The sequence below is a fragment of the Siphateles boraxobius genome, unplaced genomic scaffold (genome assembly GCF_051911475.1).
Source record: "Siphateles boraxobius isolate OS27281-9 unplaced genomic scaffold, OSU_SipBor_1 19, whole genome shotgun sequence".
NCBI classification, from domain to species: Eukaryota; Metazoa; Chordata; class Actinopteri; order Cypriniformes; family Leuciscidae; genus Siphateles; species Siphateles boraxobius.
In genome coordinates this window covers 23,836,958-23,859,180 of record NW_027508799.1, presented here as the reverse complement: position 1 = coordinate 23,859,180, position 22,223 = coordinate 23,836,958, and the positions used below count along the sequence as shown (strand labels likewise).

Below are 22,223 nucleotides of genomic sequence, written 5' to 3'. Positions count from 1 at the left end.
CATTTCCATTCCATCTTTTGAAGTGCCTGATTTCATAAGCATATATTGGCTAGAGACTATGATTAAAAATCAGGAAATTATATTGGCCTAATATCTTTTTCATCTTAACAAAGGCTAAAAACTCTATTAACTAACACCCTAACAGCTGTGACCTTTGTTTAGAGAGACTCTTGACTATTTTTAATTTCTTATAAAGTCTGTTTATGGTCAACCCTGCAGTGGTGTATTGAGTGTAACTGATATTTTAAAAAGCTGCTATTCTAAATCAGAGAAACAAAATCCAAAGGAAAATTTATATTTCAGTTCAAAATAGAATGTTGAGATGAATTAAAGGAAAATAAACCACACAATTAAAAGGATGCTCTTCATTTGCAATTATGCTCTTCATAGTTGATCAAAAATGCACCTAAGCCAAATATGTTCTTCACTTATGATATTTTCAGCATTTCCATTCCATCTTTTGAAGTTCCTGATTTCATAAGCATATATTGGCTAGAGACTATGATTATCCAATCAGGAAATTATATTGGCCTAATATCTTTTTCATCTTAACAAAGGCTACTATTAACTAATACCCTAACACCGTAACCTTTGTTTAGAGAGACTCTTGTCTATTTATAATTTCTCATAAAGTCTGTTTATGGTCAACCCTGCAGTGGTGTATTGAGTGTAACTGATATTTTAAAAAGCTGCTATTCTAAATCAGAGAAAAAAAAATCCAAAGGAACATTTATATTTCAGTTCAAAATAGAACGTTGAGATGAATTAAAGGAAAATAAACCACACAATTAAAAGGATTTAAAATGAACAAATATTTTCATAAAAAAAAATTTTCCCCCCGATATAAAACTTAATTTCTTTTGTATTTTAAGTCTATGGACAATAAAACAGCCACATGAAAGGCTCTGGAAACCTTTGTTCCTTGGATTGACCTAAAAGTGCTATAATATTGAAATATATATAATTTTGTGCTTAGTGTTTGAACTTGAGCAAAGGCTGTATAATTCATATAAATGACACAAACACATCAGTTTAAACAGTTTTGGTAGAGAAAGAAACTAGAACTAGCACCCAAACGTGACATTTTTACCGTAGCTTTTCAAGGTCTTCTGCGACTGTAGCATTCATCCAAGAAAGTTTGCCTTGTGTTATTTTGAGGTATCATTCAAATTCATTTACCTGAAAACCAACCCTGTGCATGAAAAAAGCCCATTAAACCACCCAGTTAAAGTTCCCAGAAAGCATGGTGAGAGATTTTGACTTTTTATTTGGTTCAAAAGACACCTGTGTCAGAGCCCTCATTGGACAGAGAGAGAGAGAAAGAGAGAGAGAAAGGGATTACCTTTATGCCGATATATTAAAGTCCAAACTACTGTAAGTGCTTGTGCTTCAAAGCATTGATAGGATTCTTTTATACAGCATTTATATACAGCGTCTATACAAGAGACATTCATGACTCTCATGAAAGCAGGAGGTGTCCATGTCCGCCGTCTCCCTCCCGATCCTTCCAGACTGAAACACAGACGATCAACAAACACAAAAAAAAGAAAGAAACACACAGACTCGCACATAACACCACAGTCTTTGAGAAGCTGAGTAGAAAAAGCATGCGTATACGTCGGGGAATCGTTTTCGTGGAAATGACAATAGTCTACATCTCGAAGCGCTATGTTGACCTGGGCAGAGCAGACGGGATCCAAGGAAACTAATGAACATAAATGTCACCGAAACACTGAGACGAAGAGAAACTTGTACAGCCCAGCTCCCTGTTTTCTCCCATTTCAATTGATTACGAGGGAACCAACGATTTTTAACAGCACATTCTGAAGTAGCGCTACACGGAAAGTAATAACTGAGTACATTCTAGAATACAAGCTAAATTGTTAACCCCTTGTTGCCCGCTCCGCAGGCCAGCGGAAAACATAGAAGAACATGGCTTAGGTCCAGAAGATCCGAGACGGACCTTCGAAAAAGATCATTTCGCCTGGGCGATTTGCGCTATTGGATATTCTAAGTGGTCATGGCTTTACTTTATTTCATTTTCTTTTTTTGCGAAACTTCGTACAATTTTTGTTCTCCTTTGCATAAACTGCACTTATACCAACACATTATGTATGTTCAGTACAATACTGATATGCATTTGACTATTTGAAAGTATCATGTGATATCTGTCCAGTAAAGTGCATGTAAAATGGAATTGTAATTTATTTCGAGTTAACTGAGATATGACATTCAGACTAAGTTATGTGCTTGAAAGGATTAGGCCAGACAGGAAGGGGCGGGATGAAAACAGTGACTGAGCCGTCTGATTGGACGCTCTATTTCTTCCTGTAGTTGCCCAGTTGAATGGCCGAGCGGTCGAAGACACAGCGGAAGGTGATTGGCTGGACCTCCCAATAGGGCACTGGATTACTGAAAAGGCTAATGCCCGAGTACATGGCCTTCTTTGTATTATAGCCGGGTGGGCAGAAGTCCTCGGTTCCCACAGTAGCAATCTTGTTGGCGTGAAGGTAGATCACCTGGAATTCAGAATGAGAGCATGACAATGTGCGACTTAAAGTCACCATGAAATCAAAGACTGCAATAGCAAACCACAACCATCCAATCAATTTCCCAATGGACAAAATCAAGTCCCGCCCTACATTTTTTGTCTTGTTCTAAAAGCCGTTTCACTCAGATATACGATCTTACGAGGGAAGAAAAGACTATCGCAACTTCTGTTTCATGCTGACTTTGAAGACATGTGGAAATGGTGTTAACTTGTGTGGGATCTCTCACCTGAATGTATTTGTGTTCTGGCAGGCCGGACGGGATCGTAGTGAGCACGTTATTGTCCAGGTGAAGTTCCCTCAGGTGAGGCACATTGGCCAGAGAGCCGTTCTCCACCATACTGATCTCATTATGGCTTAGACCAAGCCTGAAAACACACAGTGATATTGTTGTTAAAAAATGTTGTATTTTATGTTTTTTTTAAATAAGTCTCATTGGAAGAAGTCTGAAAATGCAGTTATATTGTGAAATATTATTACAATTTGAAATAACTCTTTTCTATTTGAGTATATTTTAAAATGTAATTTATTCATGTGATGGGAAAGCTGAATTTTTAGCATCATTACTCCAGTCTTCAGTGTCACATGATCCTTCAGAAATCATTATAATATGATGATTTGATGCTCATGAAAAATGAAACATTTCCTATTACTGTATTATCATCAATGTTGAAAATGGTTGTGCTGCTTAATGTTTCTGTGGAAATCATGATACATTTTTAATGAAAGAACAGCATTTGTCTAAGATATAAATATTTTGTAACATTATAAATGTCTTTAATTTCACTTTTGATAAATTTATTGCATCCTTGCTGAATAAAAGTATTAATATATTTCATACTAGAAAACGAAACAATTATAAAGTTAAAAAAACACCAAAAAAGACAGATACATTCTCAGTGCTGTTTTGCTAAATAAAGAAACACTTCTACCTATATTATTGATTTCCCTCATCATCGGAATTAAGAGACCAACTTTAAAACAATCTTCCAGTCTTCTTATACAGCGGTTAGTATTAGAGTCAATTCTCTATAACAACTCGGCTGTGATTCAGTCTCGGCATGAACAGTGGAAAATCTGTGTAATGAATGTTCTTATTTCTCTGTTTGATCCAAAGCAAACTGATCCATGCAATGATGTCATGGTGTTTGAGTCTCACAAGGTGCGTGAGTCAACCATCACCTCCAACTAAGCAGTTCTCATGCAAATTCTAAACACATCTAATGAAATCTGAATTATGATTTCCTCTGTATCACACTCTTTTCCTCCTGAGTCAGATTGTGGTAAGGTTTTCAGCTATACAGAGACATTTTTAGCTGTTTCTGTCCAGCCTTTTCAAGTCTGCCATGCAATAAATTCAACTGGTTGTTTGCACAACAAATGAGAAATGTATTAAGGAGAAAGATGTATTTACTTGGACAGGTTCTTCAGGCCCTTCAGACTGTCTGCGGTCACTTTAGTGATCTTGTTTCCATCCAAGTGAAGTTCAAAAAGAGAGCTGGGCAGACCTGGACATTTTTGACACAGATTAATGTGTTGTACTGATTCATTGAAGTGAAAGGGATATCCATTATCATTCACAATAGGGATGATTCTGTACCTTTGGGAATGGCAGTGATGTTGGTGTCAGCAATTCGTATGTAAGAGACCCTTTTCAGATCAGCAAAAGCACCATTATCAACTCCAGAGCTACTCAGAGGGTTAGAGCCCAGCTCTGGAATGGGACAGAGTCAAAATGTGCATTAGTTCACAGTTAGATATACATAGAAATGCAATATTTTTACACTGCTGATTTGATGGTGACTGATGCTTTTATTGCAGCACTGACAAAAACTCCTACCCATGACGATGACATTGGCCATGCCAGAGAAGGAGGTCTTCTTTATCTTGTTAATCTGGTTCTCGTGAATGCGCAGCTCCTGGAGGCTTTTTGGTATGTTTGCAGGAACTTCCTTCAGAAGGTTTTTGGACAGGTAGAGTCTCTCCAGATTGATCAGAGAAGAAAAGGCCTTTGCATGAATAATGGTGATCTTATTGTTGACCATGATGAGTGTCTAAAGGGGGGAAAAAAGGAACTTTATGGCATTTGTATGACTGTAAATATTATAGTTTATAGTTATTGTGTTTAAATGCACACAATTTCAGTTGATCAACCTGAAGTTGTTTTAGTGTTTGTTTAAATGTAATATGCTTTTCACCCCTGGTTTTCAGTCATAAAAAGGTCACTACCTGCTTGCTATAATCTATAGTACATTCCAGCACATAAAAATCTTATTATTATTTTCACTGTGATAATTAAATAGCGACGGCTCACATAGCATTTTGGCAACATTTTCTCACTCTCTGTTCTGTTTGCATTCATCTCTCATTGGCGCCTAACAGATCTAGGCGCCATGTGAATGTTGAGCTTGGAAGGCGAGAAATAGCAAAGGGCCCTCAACGGGAGGCTGTATATTTATTGATGTTCAGTAGGCTGAACAATAGATCCGCTCCAAAAGTGAATCATTACACTTGTGCACCTGGGAATGACACATTTCTCACACTGAGAGCTATTTTCTGGAGAGGATGGATTGGAAACACAGAGGATTTCACATTCCGGATCATAAGTTTTCCCCAAGCGCTATTTGGTAAAGTGTCCCTGAAGTTCTCCAGAGAATTTTTGCAGTGTTTTCGAAAAATAGGAGCAGATATTTGCCTTCAAAGATCACTGTGGTTGCAACGCATAGTTTTAGCACCCAGTTCCACATTTTGGCAGACAAACAGCGTTCACGTGTTTTCTCTGGAGTGTTTTTCAGCGCTGCTCAAGCATTTGTTTTTTGGGAAAAGAATTGCTTTGAGTGTAGAATTTCTTTTTATGTGAAACAAGGCTCACAAATGGCTTTGATTTGAAAACTTGGACATATGTTCTTTGTGTTAAATAGCTGGTTTCAAGGTCGTGGAAAAAACATCACGCTGTCACTTCCAGTTATCAGGATGAGAGTAGCCAATTAGTCTTAAAACGTATCAAAGTTAAAAGTTAAATAGGATTTGTCCTGTGAAGACTTTAAGGGGGATTGAGAAATGTCATTGCTTCTACGATCCAATTTAGGGAATTAAAGAAAATGTGGTTAAAAAAAGGGAGAGAGTGAGTAATTGAATATCTCACTTGGAGACCCTTCAGGCCTTTGAAGTCGTTTTCTCTGATCTCGGAGATCTTGTTGTTCTGCAAATCCAGGAGAGTGGTATCGAGTGGAATTTTTTCTGGAACGTTCTTCAGACCTGAGAAACACAAAACGCAAGTAGTAAGAAAAATGACACTGGTGAAATGGGATAAGAGTTAATCAGGGCTTTTATGGCTAGGATCTACTTTGAAATCAAATCAGCTGTGGACATGTGGATCCTGGGTCCAACACCAACAAATCCTTCAAGAGTAAATTCTGGTACTAAATTGAGCCACAACATTCCTGAAAAATGTTTAAATGGCAGAAAGAATGTGAACGCTGGACTGGACTGGTCTTGGTTTTCAAAGAGCTTCAGCCATCATTGTATAGATGAAACTGTTTATAGAAACTTTTATAGAAACTTTTATGAGCTACCATTCTACATAAGAGAAGCGTTTCTAAGAAATGTCTGGACCAAGGCTAAAACAGGGACAACCATTATAAATAATATTATGTCTACATTTCTATTATCAAAATCTAAATGATTAAATTAATACATTTAATCACAATACACAAATTAATACATTAAATACACAATACACAAATTAATACATTAAAAAATAAAATAAAATAATTTCCAGAGCTACATGGTCTGAGCAGACAGGTTTACTGAGTACTAAAGCACTTTAAACATTCAATCAAAATGAAGAAAGAAAAAGAGGGCTCTATAGACTTCTAAAAAGTCTGAATGATAAATATGCAGTTGGACTTTGGACCAATCAATTTTAAGGGCTAGAGCTTAAGTAACACAGTAAAAAAAAAGGTTGGAGTAGAGCATATCAGTGAGTTATGATGATGGTTCACATATGTTTTAGTGTTTCGAAACAGTTCTGAAGGTTCATTGAGTTAATCATAGACAGCTGTTATGCCAGATATCTCAGTTTCTCTTGGAAGGATTATACACGCTGTATGATGCTGTCAATTGCAAAAGCTGACATAACATTTCCACAAAAGGGGAATTTGATTTTTGCCAACATTGGACAACATGACGCAGGTTTCATTTAATTTGCTGCAGAGGCTACATGGAAACAACAAAAAGTATTTAGGCACTTAAGTCACACTTTAATATTTATGAATGTCTTTGGATTGTATAACAAAAATATTTAAACAAATGGCATATATTTTAAATAAAAATAGTACAAACACACTTTGTTTGAATCAAAACATAAAAATAAAAAAAGTTTTCTCATAAAATTGCCATCGTTAACAAATTAAATTCATACATTTACAGTCCAAAAGCTTTTTAGTTTTAAACATAGGAAAAGGATAGGAAAAATAAGGTAAACACATATCCACATACATAGACATAAATATATCTGCTTTACCAACTCTAAAAGCTCTTTAGGCAGAACCTCACACAAACATCGTTTGGTCTTGTTTTGCGTTGAGTTTCCTCATCAGTGCATGTGTATAAACAGTTTAAGAATATGTCCCTGTTAATTATATAACCACAGGACAGAGGACACAGAGATCACAGCTGGACATATCAATGCTGTCGAGATGTCTCACACATGTTCTTTTCGTTCTCCTCTGTTTAGTCTCATTTTCTAGTGGCTACACATCTCAGCTAAAATCACAGCAATCAATTTAGGTCAAAGAGTTTTTTATTATGAAGTATATTGTATAAATATATTGTCAGTATGTAATCCAAAAAGCAATAAAAATAACATCATAACATTTTGGGGGTAAAATCACAATCAGAGTTAACCGTTTTAAAATGAAACCCAAATGGCAATAAGATATTCAGAACGTGCATTGGCTAACCTTATGGAACAAACAGATGAAACTATTTAAAAGAAAACTGTCCTCTGTGGTTAAAAATATTATTTAACTACTGAAATCAGCAACTGAATCAAAATCAAGAGCAGAGAACAACACACAGCCATCATTAACAGGCCCAAAGACGCTAAACTCATTCCTCATATTGGTGAGAAGAATAAAAACATGAGATGCTGTTTAATCCACAAAATAAGTCACACTTCCATGTTTCTCTACATCGTCAACACTCAAAAAATAGCATCTTTTGCACCAGAGGAACCTTTCATAGTTAGTTATTCATTGACGGAAGTAGCACTTTTTGGCGTGTTCACACCAGAGGAACTGGGAATGAATTTACAAAGAACGCCTTTTGGAAAAACTAAGTTAGCTCCTACTTCAGAGTAGGGACTAACCAAGCACAATAGAAATTATCAGTGTAGTAAATGTACGTTGATTGGTCGAACACATGCCATATGAAACAGCAGCCGCCATTTTTAAAAAGATAATGTTAACGGCATTTACCTGTCGCCTTTGTCTGCGCTGTTGTGTTGTTTTCTCAGTCTCTATGATATTTAGCCCCGCAAGTTGTCATAGGAGATTTCGCCTCCTAGCCTTCCTTTTTGCTCTTTCCATCGCATTACTTATACGTCTACGTTCCATTTAAATTATCATGAATCCCACGACACAACAAAATAACAGCTCCGATCACAGCATCCTCCATTCTACAGTTGTTGACGCTGTTGAATGCTACGTTTAAATGACGTCGTTGTCGGTCGCTTCCTACTGGCGGTGTGAATCCAACCTGGAAATTGGCCCTAGGGAAACATTTAGTTCTCAGGGGAACCGCTCTGGTGGCTTCCTATAACTAAGTTTCTATAACTACCTGGTGCAAAAGCCCCTAATGTATACTGTACACTTAACCCACTTACTAATGAGAAATACTAAACTGATATCAACTGGTACCAAAAATTGGTTAGCAAGTAAAAACACAAGCAGGCTCTTAATCAAACTTTCCAAGACAAACAAACTCAATTTTGCCATTGGTTGTTCTTGGGTTCTGGCATTATTTCCAGACGGTTTTCCCTGCAGCTGCAGAGCTGTATAAACTGGGTCACATATTTCACTGGAAAGAGGTGAAGTTAGATGGAGAACAGGCCTGTCGGCACACCTATCCCCCTCCCTCCCTCTATTCTTTTCCAGGTCTGTTTCAAGCCAAAAGACCTGCGGAGCAGATGAGAGCTGGAGACCTTAACTATTTGGTCTTCTTTTTTTATATATCCTTGTTATCAATCCCATTTTACCGTTTCATTCTTTCTCTGTCCATTTCAACTGGAGTTGAGTGTTAATTTTACGAAAGAATGGAATTGGCCCTTTCTGAGAATTGCTGTTGTCGTTTTTCCTGGTCAACAGTATTTCTTTCCAAACAGACGTTCAGCCTATCAAACAGTCCTCTGAGTAATTTCCTGTAAGAAAAAGCTGTGCTAACAGAGACAACATGTTTCAGCAACTCAATTACATTGGATTACGGGATAGAAGGGTAGAGAAATAAAAAGAGATCTTATGACAAAGACAATAAAACTTAGTTAAAACAATCCCAGAACAATTCAGAAGGATCAGAATTGTAAGACTCGATTCTTTGTAACTATATCACTCTTTTGTTTCTATTGCTCTTTTCTGCGTTAATCACAGTGACTCGGTGGACAGGGAAGCTTTACAGGAAAAGAAGCGGAAATCGTTAAAAGTAACCTGATAAAAGAACAGCCTTTCTCAAGCATTACACACATGCCTGGAGATTCAATTAGGAAAATGAGGCAGCCGTCTGGAGGTTAATGCCTAGTCGTCTATGGAAGTGAGTGAAGTTAACAGCATATGAAAACATTTAAAGTAGTTTTGAAAAAGTGACGCAAGTAATTCAATGGTGACTCAACAATGGGCAGATCAAACAAAGAGAGAGGTTTTATTCATGGCTGCTTGGGCTTTGACAGTTCATGCCATGAAAAAAATGACATCAGGTGTATAGGACAAAACCAACATTTGAGGAAAACGTCTCAGGTTACTACTGTAACCTATGTTCCCTGAGAACAGGGAACGAGACACTGTGTCAAGCGCTATTGGGAACGCCTCAGCGTGACTGATGACTGAAACACTGTAGATTCACGTAAATCCTATTGGCCGGCGTCAGCCATGACGTCGATAAGAGGAGCGCCTAGAGAACATGTCATCTACTTCGTCTGAAGGGACTGTAAAAGCAGACCGGAGGCATGGCGATGAGACGCAGTGTCTCATTCCCTGTTTTCAGGGAACATAGGTTACAGTCGTAACCTGAGACGTTCCCTTTCAAAGGGAACTCGAACTGCGTCAAGCGCTATGGGGGACGAGATACCCACGCTGCCATGCTGAGGGGATGCTTTGGCAACTATGGCTACAAGCAAAAACACATTAACTCAAAGTTAAAGCCCCTTACTGCTTGCACTGTAGCACTGTAGCACTACTCCCTACGGCCACTGCCCGAGCTCCATGCTAAGCGAGGGGGACTCTGTGAATCACACACAGGGCTTGCCAGCTCGAGGGCATGGGAACCACAGCCCGACTTTCAGAGGGGGGTTCCTTTAAGGGAGTATAGCCCGGAGCCTATGGGCCCTAGCCTGCTACTTTCTGGGGGACAGTGTCAACCCCCATACCAGGGAGGCTATCATGCTTAACGCTGAAGCCAACAACCTGTTTGGGTTTGCATTTCATCCCACAGTCTCTAGCCAGAGACGATAGCTCCTTCACAGTGCTATGGGAAGCGGAGGCGTCAGCAGGATGAATCTGAGACTAGAGGAAGCCTGCCACACTTACACCACTGTGGTCTAGAGCTTTCCATCATAGGGTGAATAAGGTTCATGATCCAGAACTCAGGCAGTGTGGGGCCTAAACAACTCTCTGTTAGTGAGATGGCCCCTTTTCCTACTACCTGCCAGGCTTGTTTGCATGGAGGCCTCAGCAGGATGACTCGAAGGAGAGGAGGCCTGACACATGCTATAGAACAGATCAACACAGCAAAACTGTATATATGGAGGCCTCAGCAGGATGACTCTCGAAGGAGAGGAGGCCTGGCATTTAGATAGGACAGCAGGCTTGCTACCACCAGAGCCTAGGGAGCGAGGGTCCTAAAACACTTCCTCAGAGAGAGAGGGACCACTTCTCAAGCTCCACCTGTAGGGCTGTTTGCATGGAAGCCTCAGCAGGATGACTCTCGAAGGAGAGGAGGCCTGACACATGCTAAAAACAGATAACACAGCCTAAATGAATATATGGAGGCCTCAGCAGGATGACTCTCAAAGGAGAGGAGGCCTGACACAAATTTAGGAGAGCTAGCTCGACGATCATCAGAGCTCAGGGAGCGAGGGACCTAAAACACCTCCTTAGAGAGGGAGGGACATCTTCTCAAGCTCTACCTGGAGGGCTGTTTGCATGAAGGCCTCAGCAGGATGACTCTCGAAGGAGAGGAGGCCTGACACATGCTATAAACAGATAACACAGTCTAACTGTACATATGGAGACCTTATCAGGATGACTCTCAAGGACAGGAGGCCTGATATATATAGTTAGGAGAGCTAGCTCGTTACTAAGCACTCTATAGAAACACCCTGCTAACTAGGGGAGTACTACATCATCCTACTCTAGAGGAGCGACTTGACCACTGTCTCAAATTCAGAGACGCAAACTGCCTCCACAGGGTTATAGGGAGTAGGGGCCTAGCAGAAAGACTCTAAGAAGAGGAGGCCTGCCATGCTCGCACCCAAGTGGTCTTAAACTAGTCTTTTTATTAGTGGAAACAACTATATTAATTAAATCCAGGAAAATCTCTCTGCGCTTTTTTTTTTAAGAGAGTGATCCCTAGTCTACCTCTACCTGCAGCTGCCGTGCTGCCTGCATGGGGCTCCAGTGCCAGAGGTCTCAGCATGATGATTCTCGCATGAGAGGAGACCTAGATCTGGGCTACCCGAATCAGTGAAAAGGAAGCGACAGAGTTCCTATAGCAATCTCACCACAGCGTAAGGGAAACCCATCCTATCCAGGAAGGGGAACGGAGGCCGTTAATTACAGCCTGTCTACGTTCATTTTAACCGGAGGAGGCATGTAGTGCCAACTACTCTGTTAATGGTGTCTGGTAGGGTGTGGCCAGAGAGAAAGCGCTCATCAAGAGTTTTTTCTTCTTTTTTTTTTCTCTTTTTGAGCGCTTCCTCTCTGACGCGCTGCCATGGCATTACTCAAGCCTGGCGGGCGTGTTCAGTAGAGCACTGACTGTTGGACCAGAGGGTGCGTCAGAATGTGCATCCCCGCCATACAGTTCGTTCTCGTCACCCGCCGACGAGTCCGAGAGATTCACTCCTCTCTCAAACTCGTCAACGAGCTCCCTCTGAGATCCCCGCGATCTTAGTCTCCTCTCAGCCTCGACACGAGCGAGACCCGAGGCAAAGATGACTGTCAATCCTCCCTCAAGAAAAAAGACAGAGGAGAACGGAACGTTCTCATTGAGAAAAACGCTCACGGTCGGCGCACTCTATCCCCTTGAGAACAGAGTGCATGTGCTTTTCACCCAGACATAGCCCACAAAGGTAGTGAGTGCCACCAGGTGTGAGAAACCTCTCACACGGGTCGGCACACTTCCCTTGTTTGCCATAGTTTCGTTTTACTCACAGTGTCAGTGAAACAGTCCCTGAAGACGAAAAGAGGATGACATATTCTCAAGGCGCTCTTCTTATACTTCCTGGTCGCGCTAGAGCATGACGTCATGGCTGACGCCGGCCAATAGGATTGTCGTGATTCTACAGTGTTTCAGTCATCAGTCACACTGAGGCGTTCCCCATAGCGCTTGACGCAGTTCGAGTTCCCTTCGAAAGGGAACAGTGAAAGTTAATAAATATATTAATTAGTGCTGTCGAATCAAAGTGTGTGTGTGTGTGTGTGTGTGTGTGTGTGTGCACATATATTATGTATTTAAAAAAAACTTTTATGTTAGATGCGATTAACCCTGTTTAATCGATTTGACAGCACTAAAAACAAAAGATTTAATTAATTTGAAAAAATATAGGAAAGTTTATAAAGACAAGCTTTGATGTTGGCTTGATGAAGGTAGTTGTTGCAAGGTGGTTGATAAGGCATTACTATGTGGTTTCTATTGCGTTCTGAGTGTTTTCTAGTGTGTTGCTAGAATCTTGCAAGGTGGCTGCAAGGGTGTCCTGGGGGGTTGCTAGAGAGATGCTTGAGTGATCTGCATGGTTGCTAGGGTGTTGCAAGTCAGTTGCTTGGGTGTTCCGGGTGGTTGCTAGGGTATGAAATTACAGCTTGCTAGATTGAGTTTTGTAAACATTATGCAGGCTATCAGATGGATGATAAACAGACTGTAACTGGTCTGTGGGTTTATTCATAAAGTCAACAAGTTTGTTGTTGCCAATGATCATTTTACCATGTTGTCCAAATCCAGTCAGAAACATTGTGATAATGGTTAAAAAAATCACATAGAACATATGCAGCTTTCATCAAGCAGTCTAGTCTAGTGTCACAAAGTGTTTACCTAGATCAGAACACTGGGCCACTCGCAGATGACACTGGCAGCGGAAGGGGCAGAAAGGTCCCTCAGGTCCATCGGGTAAAATAGGTGGTGTCTGAAGGGGTGGTTTACGAGACGGCAATTTTTCATCTCCTGAGCCCGGTTCGTCCTCCATCATGAAGTCCATGAAGCCAGACTGACGGAAGGGCAGAGCCCAGCATACGGACACCAAAAGCAGGGAGAGACAGGCCGATTTCATGTTGCTGATTAAGGCCTAGGAGGTAAAATGGCGAAGAGAAGGGGTTAAAGGTGAGGGGTGATATGGTGGATCTGTGAAAGGTCAAAAGTCAAATGACAGATGTAGACTGCATGAATGTGACTGAACAATGTGGGTAATAACTAGGCAGAGTAGAGGTCAGGGGTCAAATGTAGGCATATTAGAGTAGAGGTCTCTGCTGGCTATTGCTGCAACTTTTCATGGTGTTAGACAGATGGTTAGTTTTATATGACTAAATGGATTACTATACATTTAATAAAATAAGGAGATTAATTATATTAAGAACAGAACCTCATGGGTTGAAATAAAGAATTAAAAATTCTCTTTAATTATTCCTAAAAATACTTCATATATTTTTAATCACTACTGGCTTTTGTAATGAAGGTAATCAAACCATTAAATCAAATGCGGTAAACCGGGAGTTTCCAAACCTTTTGCCTAGGACTTGATCTTGAATATGATCTCCTTGCGAGGGACTCCCCTCACATTGGCATAAAATACAGTATTGTTTTGAATTGGCATTTTTGAAAGAAATTAATACATTTAGTTAGCAAGAATGCATTAAATTGATCAAAACTGACAGATTTTATCCAATAAATTTAGTTCTTTTGAACGTTCTATTCAGCACAGAATCCTAAAAAATGTATTGCAGTTCACAGAAAAATATTATAATGAATAATAAGAAATGTCTCTCGAGCATCAAATCAGCATATTAGAATGATTTCAGAAGGATCATGTGACACTGGAGTAATGACTGTTGAATAATCAAATAAATCAATAAACTGTTTATACAATAAATGAATTGTGATAATTCTCATTAATATGCAAACAGTCTTTAGAAAGCAAAATGACACTGTAATAATATACAATACTATAAAAGTGATTTAAATATTCCATGAAGCCCCCTATGAGGTCTCTGGATCCCAGTTTGAAAACCCCTGCCATAATCTGTCAAGAGGACAACCCTGCACTCTATATTTGTGAAAACTGTTGAAAATTGACCTGGCTTGACCAAACTCATTCATGCCTTCAGTCAGGAAAAATAAAACAATCTCAGAGAAAGTGCACAAAGTTGTCCACGAGCCCACACATAAACATCTGTCTGAGGAGAAGCTGAACTTCGTTGAATGACGAGGAAATTGTAAAGTAGGTACAGTAACTCCCAGAGGCCAGTTTGTCTTTTCAGGGTCATCTCAGGTCCATGTAATCAACATACAGCATAATTACAGTAGTTCAAATGCTACGGGAGGCCACGTCTTGCACAGTGAATAACTACTGTGGCTCTGTTGTTAAACTCAAACTGACCTTGACAACCTTCTGGAAAAGATGACTTCCTTCCCTAATTCCTCAAGCAGTAAGAGACAGTGATACATACATTTAATCAGTGCAGACCTATAGAAGATGAATTTAGTGACACATTCCATTGAGGAACCATAAAAGACTTCTGTTGGAAACATGTATATTCACTATTTATAGCCAATATCTACAAGCAAATGGAGTGTAGAGCCAAAAATTTGTCTTTGTCGAAGAAAATTAATCAGAAGTTGCAAAATCCTACAAGTCCTATTCAGTAAGAAATTGAAAAAAGTGACCTGCAATGCATGCCAAGTGACCTTCAGCCGTAGATTCCTTGTTACTGTTGATTTGCATCACATGAGAGCAATTTGAAACCATTTTCTGAGGTTCCTTCAGCTCAACCACAACCAATTTTCATGTTTCAAGAGAAACAATGAGAAATTGTAATTTTATTCAACGCCATTTCAAAACAACAACTTACTGACCTCAATTTAGACATCCTATTTGTAATGCTGTATGTTTTCAGGCCTGGATACAATATCCATCCACTTAAACACCTTTAATTACCTTTGACCCAGTGGGCAATGAGATGCTTTGAGCAAACACATTGCAGAATCTCTTTGCCCTTTAACATTTAAAGTTTTGGTAGATTTACATTTAAGGTTGTTTTATGTGCGTGCGTCCCTGGGAATTGAACCCATGGCCTTGTGCGATCAGTTGAGCCGCATGAACCCCTTCTTCAATATGCATTCCCAGCAGGAATTATGCCACAGTAAGAGTTTAGAGCCTCAGGACCTGGTCAGCAGAACGAGAAGCCCTTTGAGCATTACAGGCTGTCACCACGAGCGATTATGTTTGAAGGGGGATCATGGGAAGCTGTTGCTGCATTTGAGTTGCGTCCATGTCAACAAACCGCAGGCCGTTATGAGAGCCAGGCAAACAGACAAGACAGATTGATGGTGTCATGCCGTTGTTGGGAAAGTGCAGGCAGGGTCCAAAGTTCTCATGCGGCAATCACAAAACTTGGCTTTTAGCGAATAAATAATTGGTAGTCTCCATCGTCACTCCCATGGACTGTTGGCTGAAAGGCTCATGCATAAGGCGCACAAAATGTGAAACACTTCAGGAGTTTCTAAGTCGTCATCTGATTTGTTGAATAATACAGGATTTCCAGGAGATGTGTGTCGCATTCTTTAACGTAAAATAAAGCTGTTGTGATGCCAAACCCCCTCATGGAAAAAGAAAGCCATCACGTTTACAACTGTGACAATGAGCGCTTATCAGGATCAACTAAACGCTGGATTTTCAAAAGTATGTGAAGTTCGCGGCGCCATTGTTATTAAATTAATAATTTAGTTGATGCACGCCGGTCTGTTATTGTAGGAACATCAACTTTTTATTTTCATGCCCCTAAACATGACTTGGAAACAAAACAAACTGTGATTGGTTACTTTACATGTCAGTCAGACGTCCTCTTATGGGCAGTTCTTGGCCAATGGAAGCTTTGATGGAGACCTATTGCCATTAGTCTGAAAGTCTGGCTAAGCAAGACTAACAAATTTTAACTTTATAAGGAACTTCAACATAAAACTTCATGTGCCAACCACCAAAACAAATATATTAGGAACATCACAATGTGTGAACCTGATCTCATAAAAAATGGGAGGTACTCGTAGGTAAATCGGGGTTAAAGCACACAAACATTAATTAATATTGCATCTACATAAGCATTTTGCGTATAAACAACTTCAGAAACCTACAAATGTGAAATCATTTTTCTGATTCATGGTATTTAACCAAATGTGATTAATTAAATACGTTTAATGTCATCAATATCCGTATAATGGTGCAATTCTAAAAATTTTTTTACAAAATCTATTTTTAGATTTTAAAATATATTTAAAAGTATTTTTACACATCTGTACATTATGTTTTTATACACTGTCAAATAATGTAAAAAAATTTTTTACAAATAATGCAAAATAGTTTCATAGCTGGTAAGAAAAATGAATGGCTGGTTTAATTGGCTCAATTCACTCTCTACTTGGATCCGCAGATCCCATCAAAGAGAAAGTAGCCGAAGACCAACTCAACAAGAAGGATGCTATGTCTGTATCTTCTCAGCAGGAACCAATGGAAAAGCGTCAGATGGCTCAATGTGTCAACGATTATCAGGACTGAGTTTAAATAAACTTGAGAAGTGCTTTTTCACAGACGCAGTACTGTGCCTAACTATCAGCTTCTGCCAGGCTGTTACAAGCCTTTGGATTTGATTTCTCTCCGTCTGCGGGTCGGGCAACAGTCTGATCCAGCTGAACTTCTTCACAGAATCCAGAATTAGCACTGACCTGTTTTTGGTTTTATAAATGTGGGCTTTTAATAATCAAGAGGAGAAAGGATAATTTCCACTTTAACTCTCAAATTCTCTCTCCATGCATTTCTGCCCTTGTTTTCAGTCTACCTTCTTGTCTTTCTTGAGGTCTGGGTTGTGTCACAGCAGGTCTGATTTAAAGGGAGGGTTGAAACGTCTAGTTTTCTCTTTCTCTACGTCAATCAACCAATTTTGTATCGATGTATACAAACATACTTAAATAAGATAAATTTGAGAGCCAAAGACATGGGGACCTGTTTTGATAGAACATATTGTGTATAATAATACATAATCTGGCAGAGTAGACTGACACCACAGCTAACATACATAGCTTATATACTGTATAAATACATACATTACATTTGAGTTTAATCTCAAGACTGCTCCACTACAGGTGGTTTATGTTACAGAATTGTGACATTAGTGTGTTCAGTAATTATAGTTCTGTACTGTATCATTCAGACTGCATTGTGTCTTAGAAAGGTTGGCTTATCCAAACAGAGCAAGTGATTTATGGGATAGTGTGGTGGAGATGATGTCATGTGAGCAAACTCAGATTACAATATTCATGTTAACTGTTTATTACTGTATAAAGTTGTAGTAGTAGAACATGCACCCAACATATAACTTGTACACAATATAATTACCTGTTGCAATTAACTGCATTGCCGTATAACAATTCTTACCACGTATTTGTCTTATTTTTCAGCAAAATGTCTAAACACTCCATTCTAAATCAAGATAAATCAACATAATAAAGATAATAAGTATTGTTTTTTGAAAAAATTTATACAAATTAAGGGAGATTTTTTTGCCTAAAACAAGAAAAAAATCTTATTTTCTTACCCCATGGAAGATGCAACAACAAAAGCAAAACTAAATATATTAAGTAAAGTAAATGTCTCTTGATTTGAGAATGTTTAAATCTTTTACGTGAAAACAAGTTTAAAAACAATTTGTAGTGTATCTTGTAAATTGTCAGCAATCATTAAACAGTGCAAGTTGCATATTGAAAATGGAATACAGCTCTTCTTATCTTACTTTCCTTGTTCTCACACACACACACACACACACACACACACACACACACACACACACACACACACACACACACACACACACACACACACACACACACACACACACACACACACACACACACACACACACACACAGACCTGCTGCTCCTTTCAGCAATGACTCACAGAAAGGCATTTACAGGCTACGGGACATTTAAAACATATGTGCTCCCTTGCTCCCTTCATTTTAAAACATGAAAACATAGACGGTCCAATCTTATCAATGCACCCTGAAAACTGCCTCTTAGTTATGAAAGCATTCGCCCACTAAAAGCTCTAAAACACCCAGAAATCCCCAAACACCAAAAAAATTTAAGAAATGCAATTCTATATCAAAACAAAAGCACCAAAAGGGAAAAACACGAAATATGAGGACTTATTATTCAGCTCAACAAACTGCACTGACCTACACCAGCATACAAGGGTTTTGACCACTCTGCTCTCTGCGGTCAAACTGGTTCCAGACCACTAAACCAAACTCCAAAGCCACTGCCAGAGCACAATTAGACTTTCTCACAGATCAAAACCATGGTATACCATCAAAAAACCTTTTTCTTCAAAAGAACATACCTCCAAAGCCACAAAAAGTTCTTCAGATATCGAATAAGCAATTATATGCTGAGGGACGGCTGATTATTTTGGCTAACAAGAAAATGAATGGGGAAAAAAAAAGATCTAAAAGATTAAGACAACTCATTTAGTCAATCCCACTCTCTGACTCATTCACATTTACATACAAGCACTCTTTCACTCATCCTCTCACTTCCTCTCTCCATGGCAACTGCCGATCTGTCATAAGCAACTGCTTTGACTTTGGTCCAAAGCTGCCATTTACTTTCCTCAAAGGGTTAAAAGTCAAATAAAGAGGGGAAAAGCAGACAATGAACCGCATGGCTACCATTTATTGACTCTATCTTTATAACATCACATAGTTTGAATCAAATGGAGACCTTTGGCTTCCAAATAATACTTATTGCATGGCCTGAGGATGTTGTCTTTGAAGTGAGGAAGAGAGGGTTTCCTGTCATGGTACAAACTGTGTATGTGGGTTCTGTTCACAATTAATGAAAGTTGTAAGCCACAAAAAAGAGTAAAACATTTTCTAACCCTAGCCCCAATCCCTAACAAAAGACAAATAATGTTTTTCATTATTAATGCACCCGCAAATTGATAGTTTAGACAAAGTGTCATCTCAAGATCACAAATTGTCCCAATTTACGCACATTGAATGTGCCTAAACCTTTGGCTACCTCTTCCTCTCCCCCCTCCGAATGTTTTGAGTTAGCTGGGAATTTTGTGGTGGGATTACCAGGAAGTGCCTTGTCAAACTTGCCTACGATTGGAAGGAAGCTATATCATTAAAGGATTAATAAGACACCAGTCCCACGCTCTCACTCTCTCCATCTCTCTCTTTTCTCCTTCAGACCGCTTTCATCCTTCAGCCGATATGGCTCAAGGCACTTTGGCTTCCACGCCACGAATAAAGAGTTTAGGATACGACATTGAGCGAGTAGAGGCAAGCAGACGCAGAGTGAGGCCAGAGGACAAAACATCTCTCCAGACAGGTCTATCCGAGGACAGCGCTGTTTGAAATTCTCTAGTGTTTTCAGGCCTTACATGGACTCTCTCTAAATGCCAAGTGGTGCACAAAAGGAAGAAAAACTGGTATGGAAAAGTCAGGACGGAGCAGTGAGAGTTAGGGCACTCTAAAAGTTAATGGCTTTTTCACAACAGTGAGTGTGTGTGAGGGATTTCACAGAGCAGGGAAACAATTTGGAAAAGACGGAAAATGTCCTGTCCTCTCAAACTGAACAACAAATCAAATCAAATCGGCCATCAATTTGCATGAACTCACTTTTCTGGCTTGAAATACAGATGATGGTTTTCTCATCAGAATGCAAACATGACCTTAATCCACATGCAAACCATACATAGCTATTAACAAGGTACAAATATACAGGGAGCTTCAAAAGAAAGGTATTTCATAAACACACTTCTGTATTCTCTCAATTGCACTATATCTGAAATTTTAAATCTAGAATGTGCCAGAATGAATCAAATTCATTGAAAACTTCACTTAAAAGCTTCAAGCAAACAGCCAAACCATTTCAAAGTCCTCATTTCTGCACCAACCTTTAAAGATCTGCAGAAACCACCAAACCGCAGATTCTCGAGGGGTTATACCCACATTTCATCAGTGCAAACCATCAACCTTTCTTTGAGATGGTCAATCTGCTCTCTTAATCACAATCCCTACTTTTCAGCACTCAGAGGAGTTAACAGGAAAGCTTGCAGTGAGCTGATCTTACCTGTACGCACAGGAGCGCGTAGACGAAGATCCGCAAATCCAGAGAGGGCTGGAGCCGATGTGCAGCGCGGCAGGCCGAGGGCAGATCGTTGTGTGGACGCCTGCAGCCAAGATCAGGCAGGTGTGCTCTGTCAGGGGGGAGGGGATGGAGAGAAGGACAGAGAGGGAGAGAGAGAGGACGAGTGAAGGGAGGGAGGGAGGGAGGGAAGAACAGGAGAGAGGGAGGGGTTGATTTCTTCGTCCCTTTCAAATGAGACAATTGGAGAAGAACTTCCCCCGGTCTGGAGCGATCCAAAATCAGTTGGAACGAGGGGGAAAAAAGTTGGAAGACGAGAGGCTGGGACTATACAGGCATTGGCAGACTCCCATACTGTGTCATCTGGTAAAGACAGGGAGTTCTGGATACAACAAAAGCGTCTCCCTCCTTCTCGCGTACCCTTTCGGTGGACTTCACGCTGCTTTTTTGCATGGTGGAAACAGTCCCCTCCTTTCCACCCACTATACTTTTGTTTCTTTTGAAACAAGAAACTTTTTCGGTGACCCATAACCTCAACCACACACACACACGTACAGCATTTCCAAATCCTTATTAAGCTTGTTTATTTGTACTGAGTAACAGGCATGGAAGAGCATTGAATGTGCAAATGGAGGAACACAGAATGGAGAAGGAGGAGTTGGCTTGAGTTCAGCTAGTTACAGAAATCAAGACCCAGTTTTTTTTCTCTCTGTGTCTTTCTTTATTTCGGTTATTCTAGACTTGCTTGACTTTCTCTCTTTTTCCTGTCGAAATTGAAAGACTGCTGAATTGGTATGAGTCAATTATCCTAAATCAGCTTTTGAGCTTTTCTGGCACATTTTCAGGATACAGGAAAGATAAGCTGTACGTTTAGAAAGGGGTGATTAGGATTTCAGTCTCATTCACACTGACAGCGATTTTATCAGACCACTGGATGCCCTGCATTACTGCCCATTTGAAAAGCGTATGAAGATCTGATCACAAATGAGATATAATTCAAGTAAAAATAACATAATTCAATTGGGACAAAGAATCAGGTTTTTCTGCTGGTAAAAATTTACATTTTGAATATGTTACATATGTTATATAAAGTGCATCAGTTTAGAATACTTCATATCAAGATTAATTAATTAACTATTATAACAATTATCAATGTCAATTGTTAATGGTAGTGTTGCTCATGTAATAATATTTTTTTTTCCATTCAATATGTAAACAATGGTTAGTCGGATAGCATTAAAGTCTCATCAAGACCCCTAAATAAGGTCTAAAATCACCAATGAGTTTGGACCACACTGTTTCCAACTTTATCGGTGCTGAAAAAGTACTATGGTTTTTAAAATTTCTTCTGACTGACCCCTGAGCTATTTGTCAGCTATTATAGGGACAGGTGGAGCTCTGGAGACACTGTGTGCTCATTTATCGGAAAGCTGGAGAGTGTGATGTGGCGTCAGATCAGTGGAAGATGCAGATGATGACCTGTTCATCATCCCATCCGGCCATCTGCCTTGGGCTGAGCTCAGAGTCAGAGGATATGGCCAGTAAACCTGAGGCCAAATGTCCACACAAAACTCAGACACTTTTGTGTGACCCACACCCTCCTATTTACCCGCTTCACATTCTGTCCTTCTCGCTCTTTTCCTCTCCCTGGCTCACCGCACATGAATCTCTATTTAACATAGTCTGGTTTTTCTTTTACCTTGAGCAGTTTTGTTCTTGGTTTTCGAGAATAAGGACATGTCACGCAACCTGATCTTATTGCATTTGCCTCATTTGTAGAGCTTCAACCAAGTGACTCATGAATTTGCATCGAAAGTTTGACGTCTTTGA

General features: G+C 39.6%; 1 protein-coding gene across 1 annotated transcript; it reads right to left on the bottom strand.

The window, feature by feature from the left end:
• Window positions 1–1,247: 1,247 nt before the first annotated feature.
• Window positions 1,248–20,837, bottom strand: dcn (decorin). The gene is made up of 8 exons (XM_077234442.1): window positions 20,379–20,837; window positions 13,071–13,320; window positions 5,695–5,807; window positions 4,390–4,603; window positions 4,150–4,263; window positions 3,964–4,057; window positions 2,779–2,917; window positions 1,248–2,519 (listed from the first exon to the last, which is right to left on the bottom strand). Exons 2-8 carry the CDS (start codon window positions 13,303–13,305, stop codon window positions 2,319–2,321), a joined length of 1,110 nt encoding a protein of 369 aa, XP_077090557.1. The 5' UTR covers window positions 13,306–13,320; window positions 20,379–20,837; the 3' UTR covers window positions 1,248–2,318.
• Between the last annotated feature and the right edge of the window lie 1,386 nt (window positions 20,838–22,223).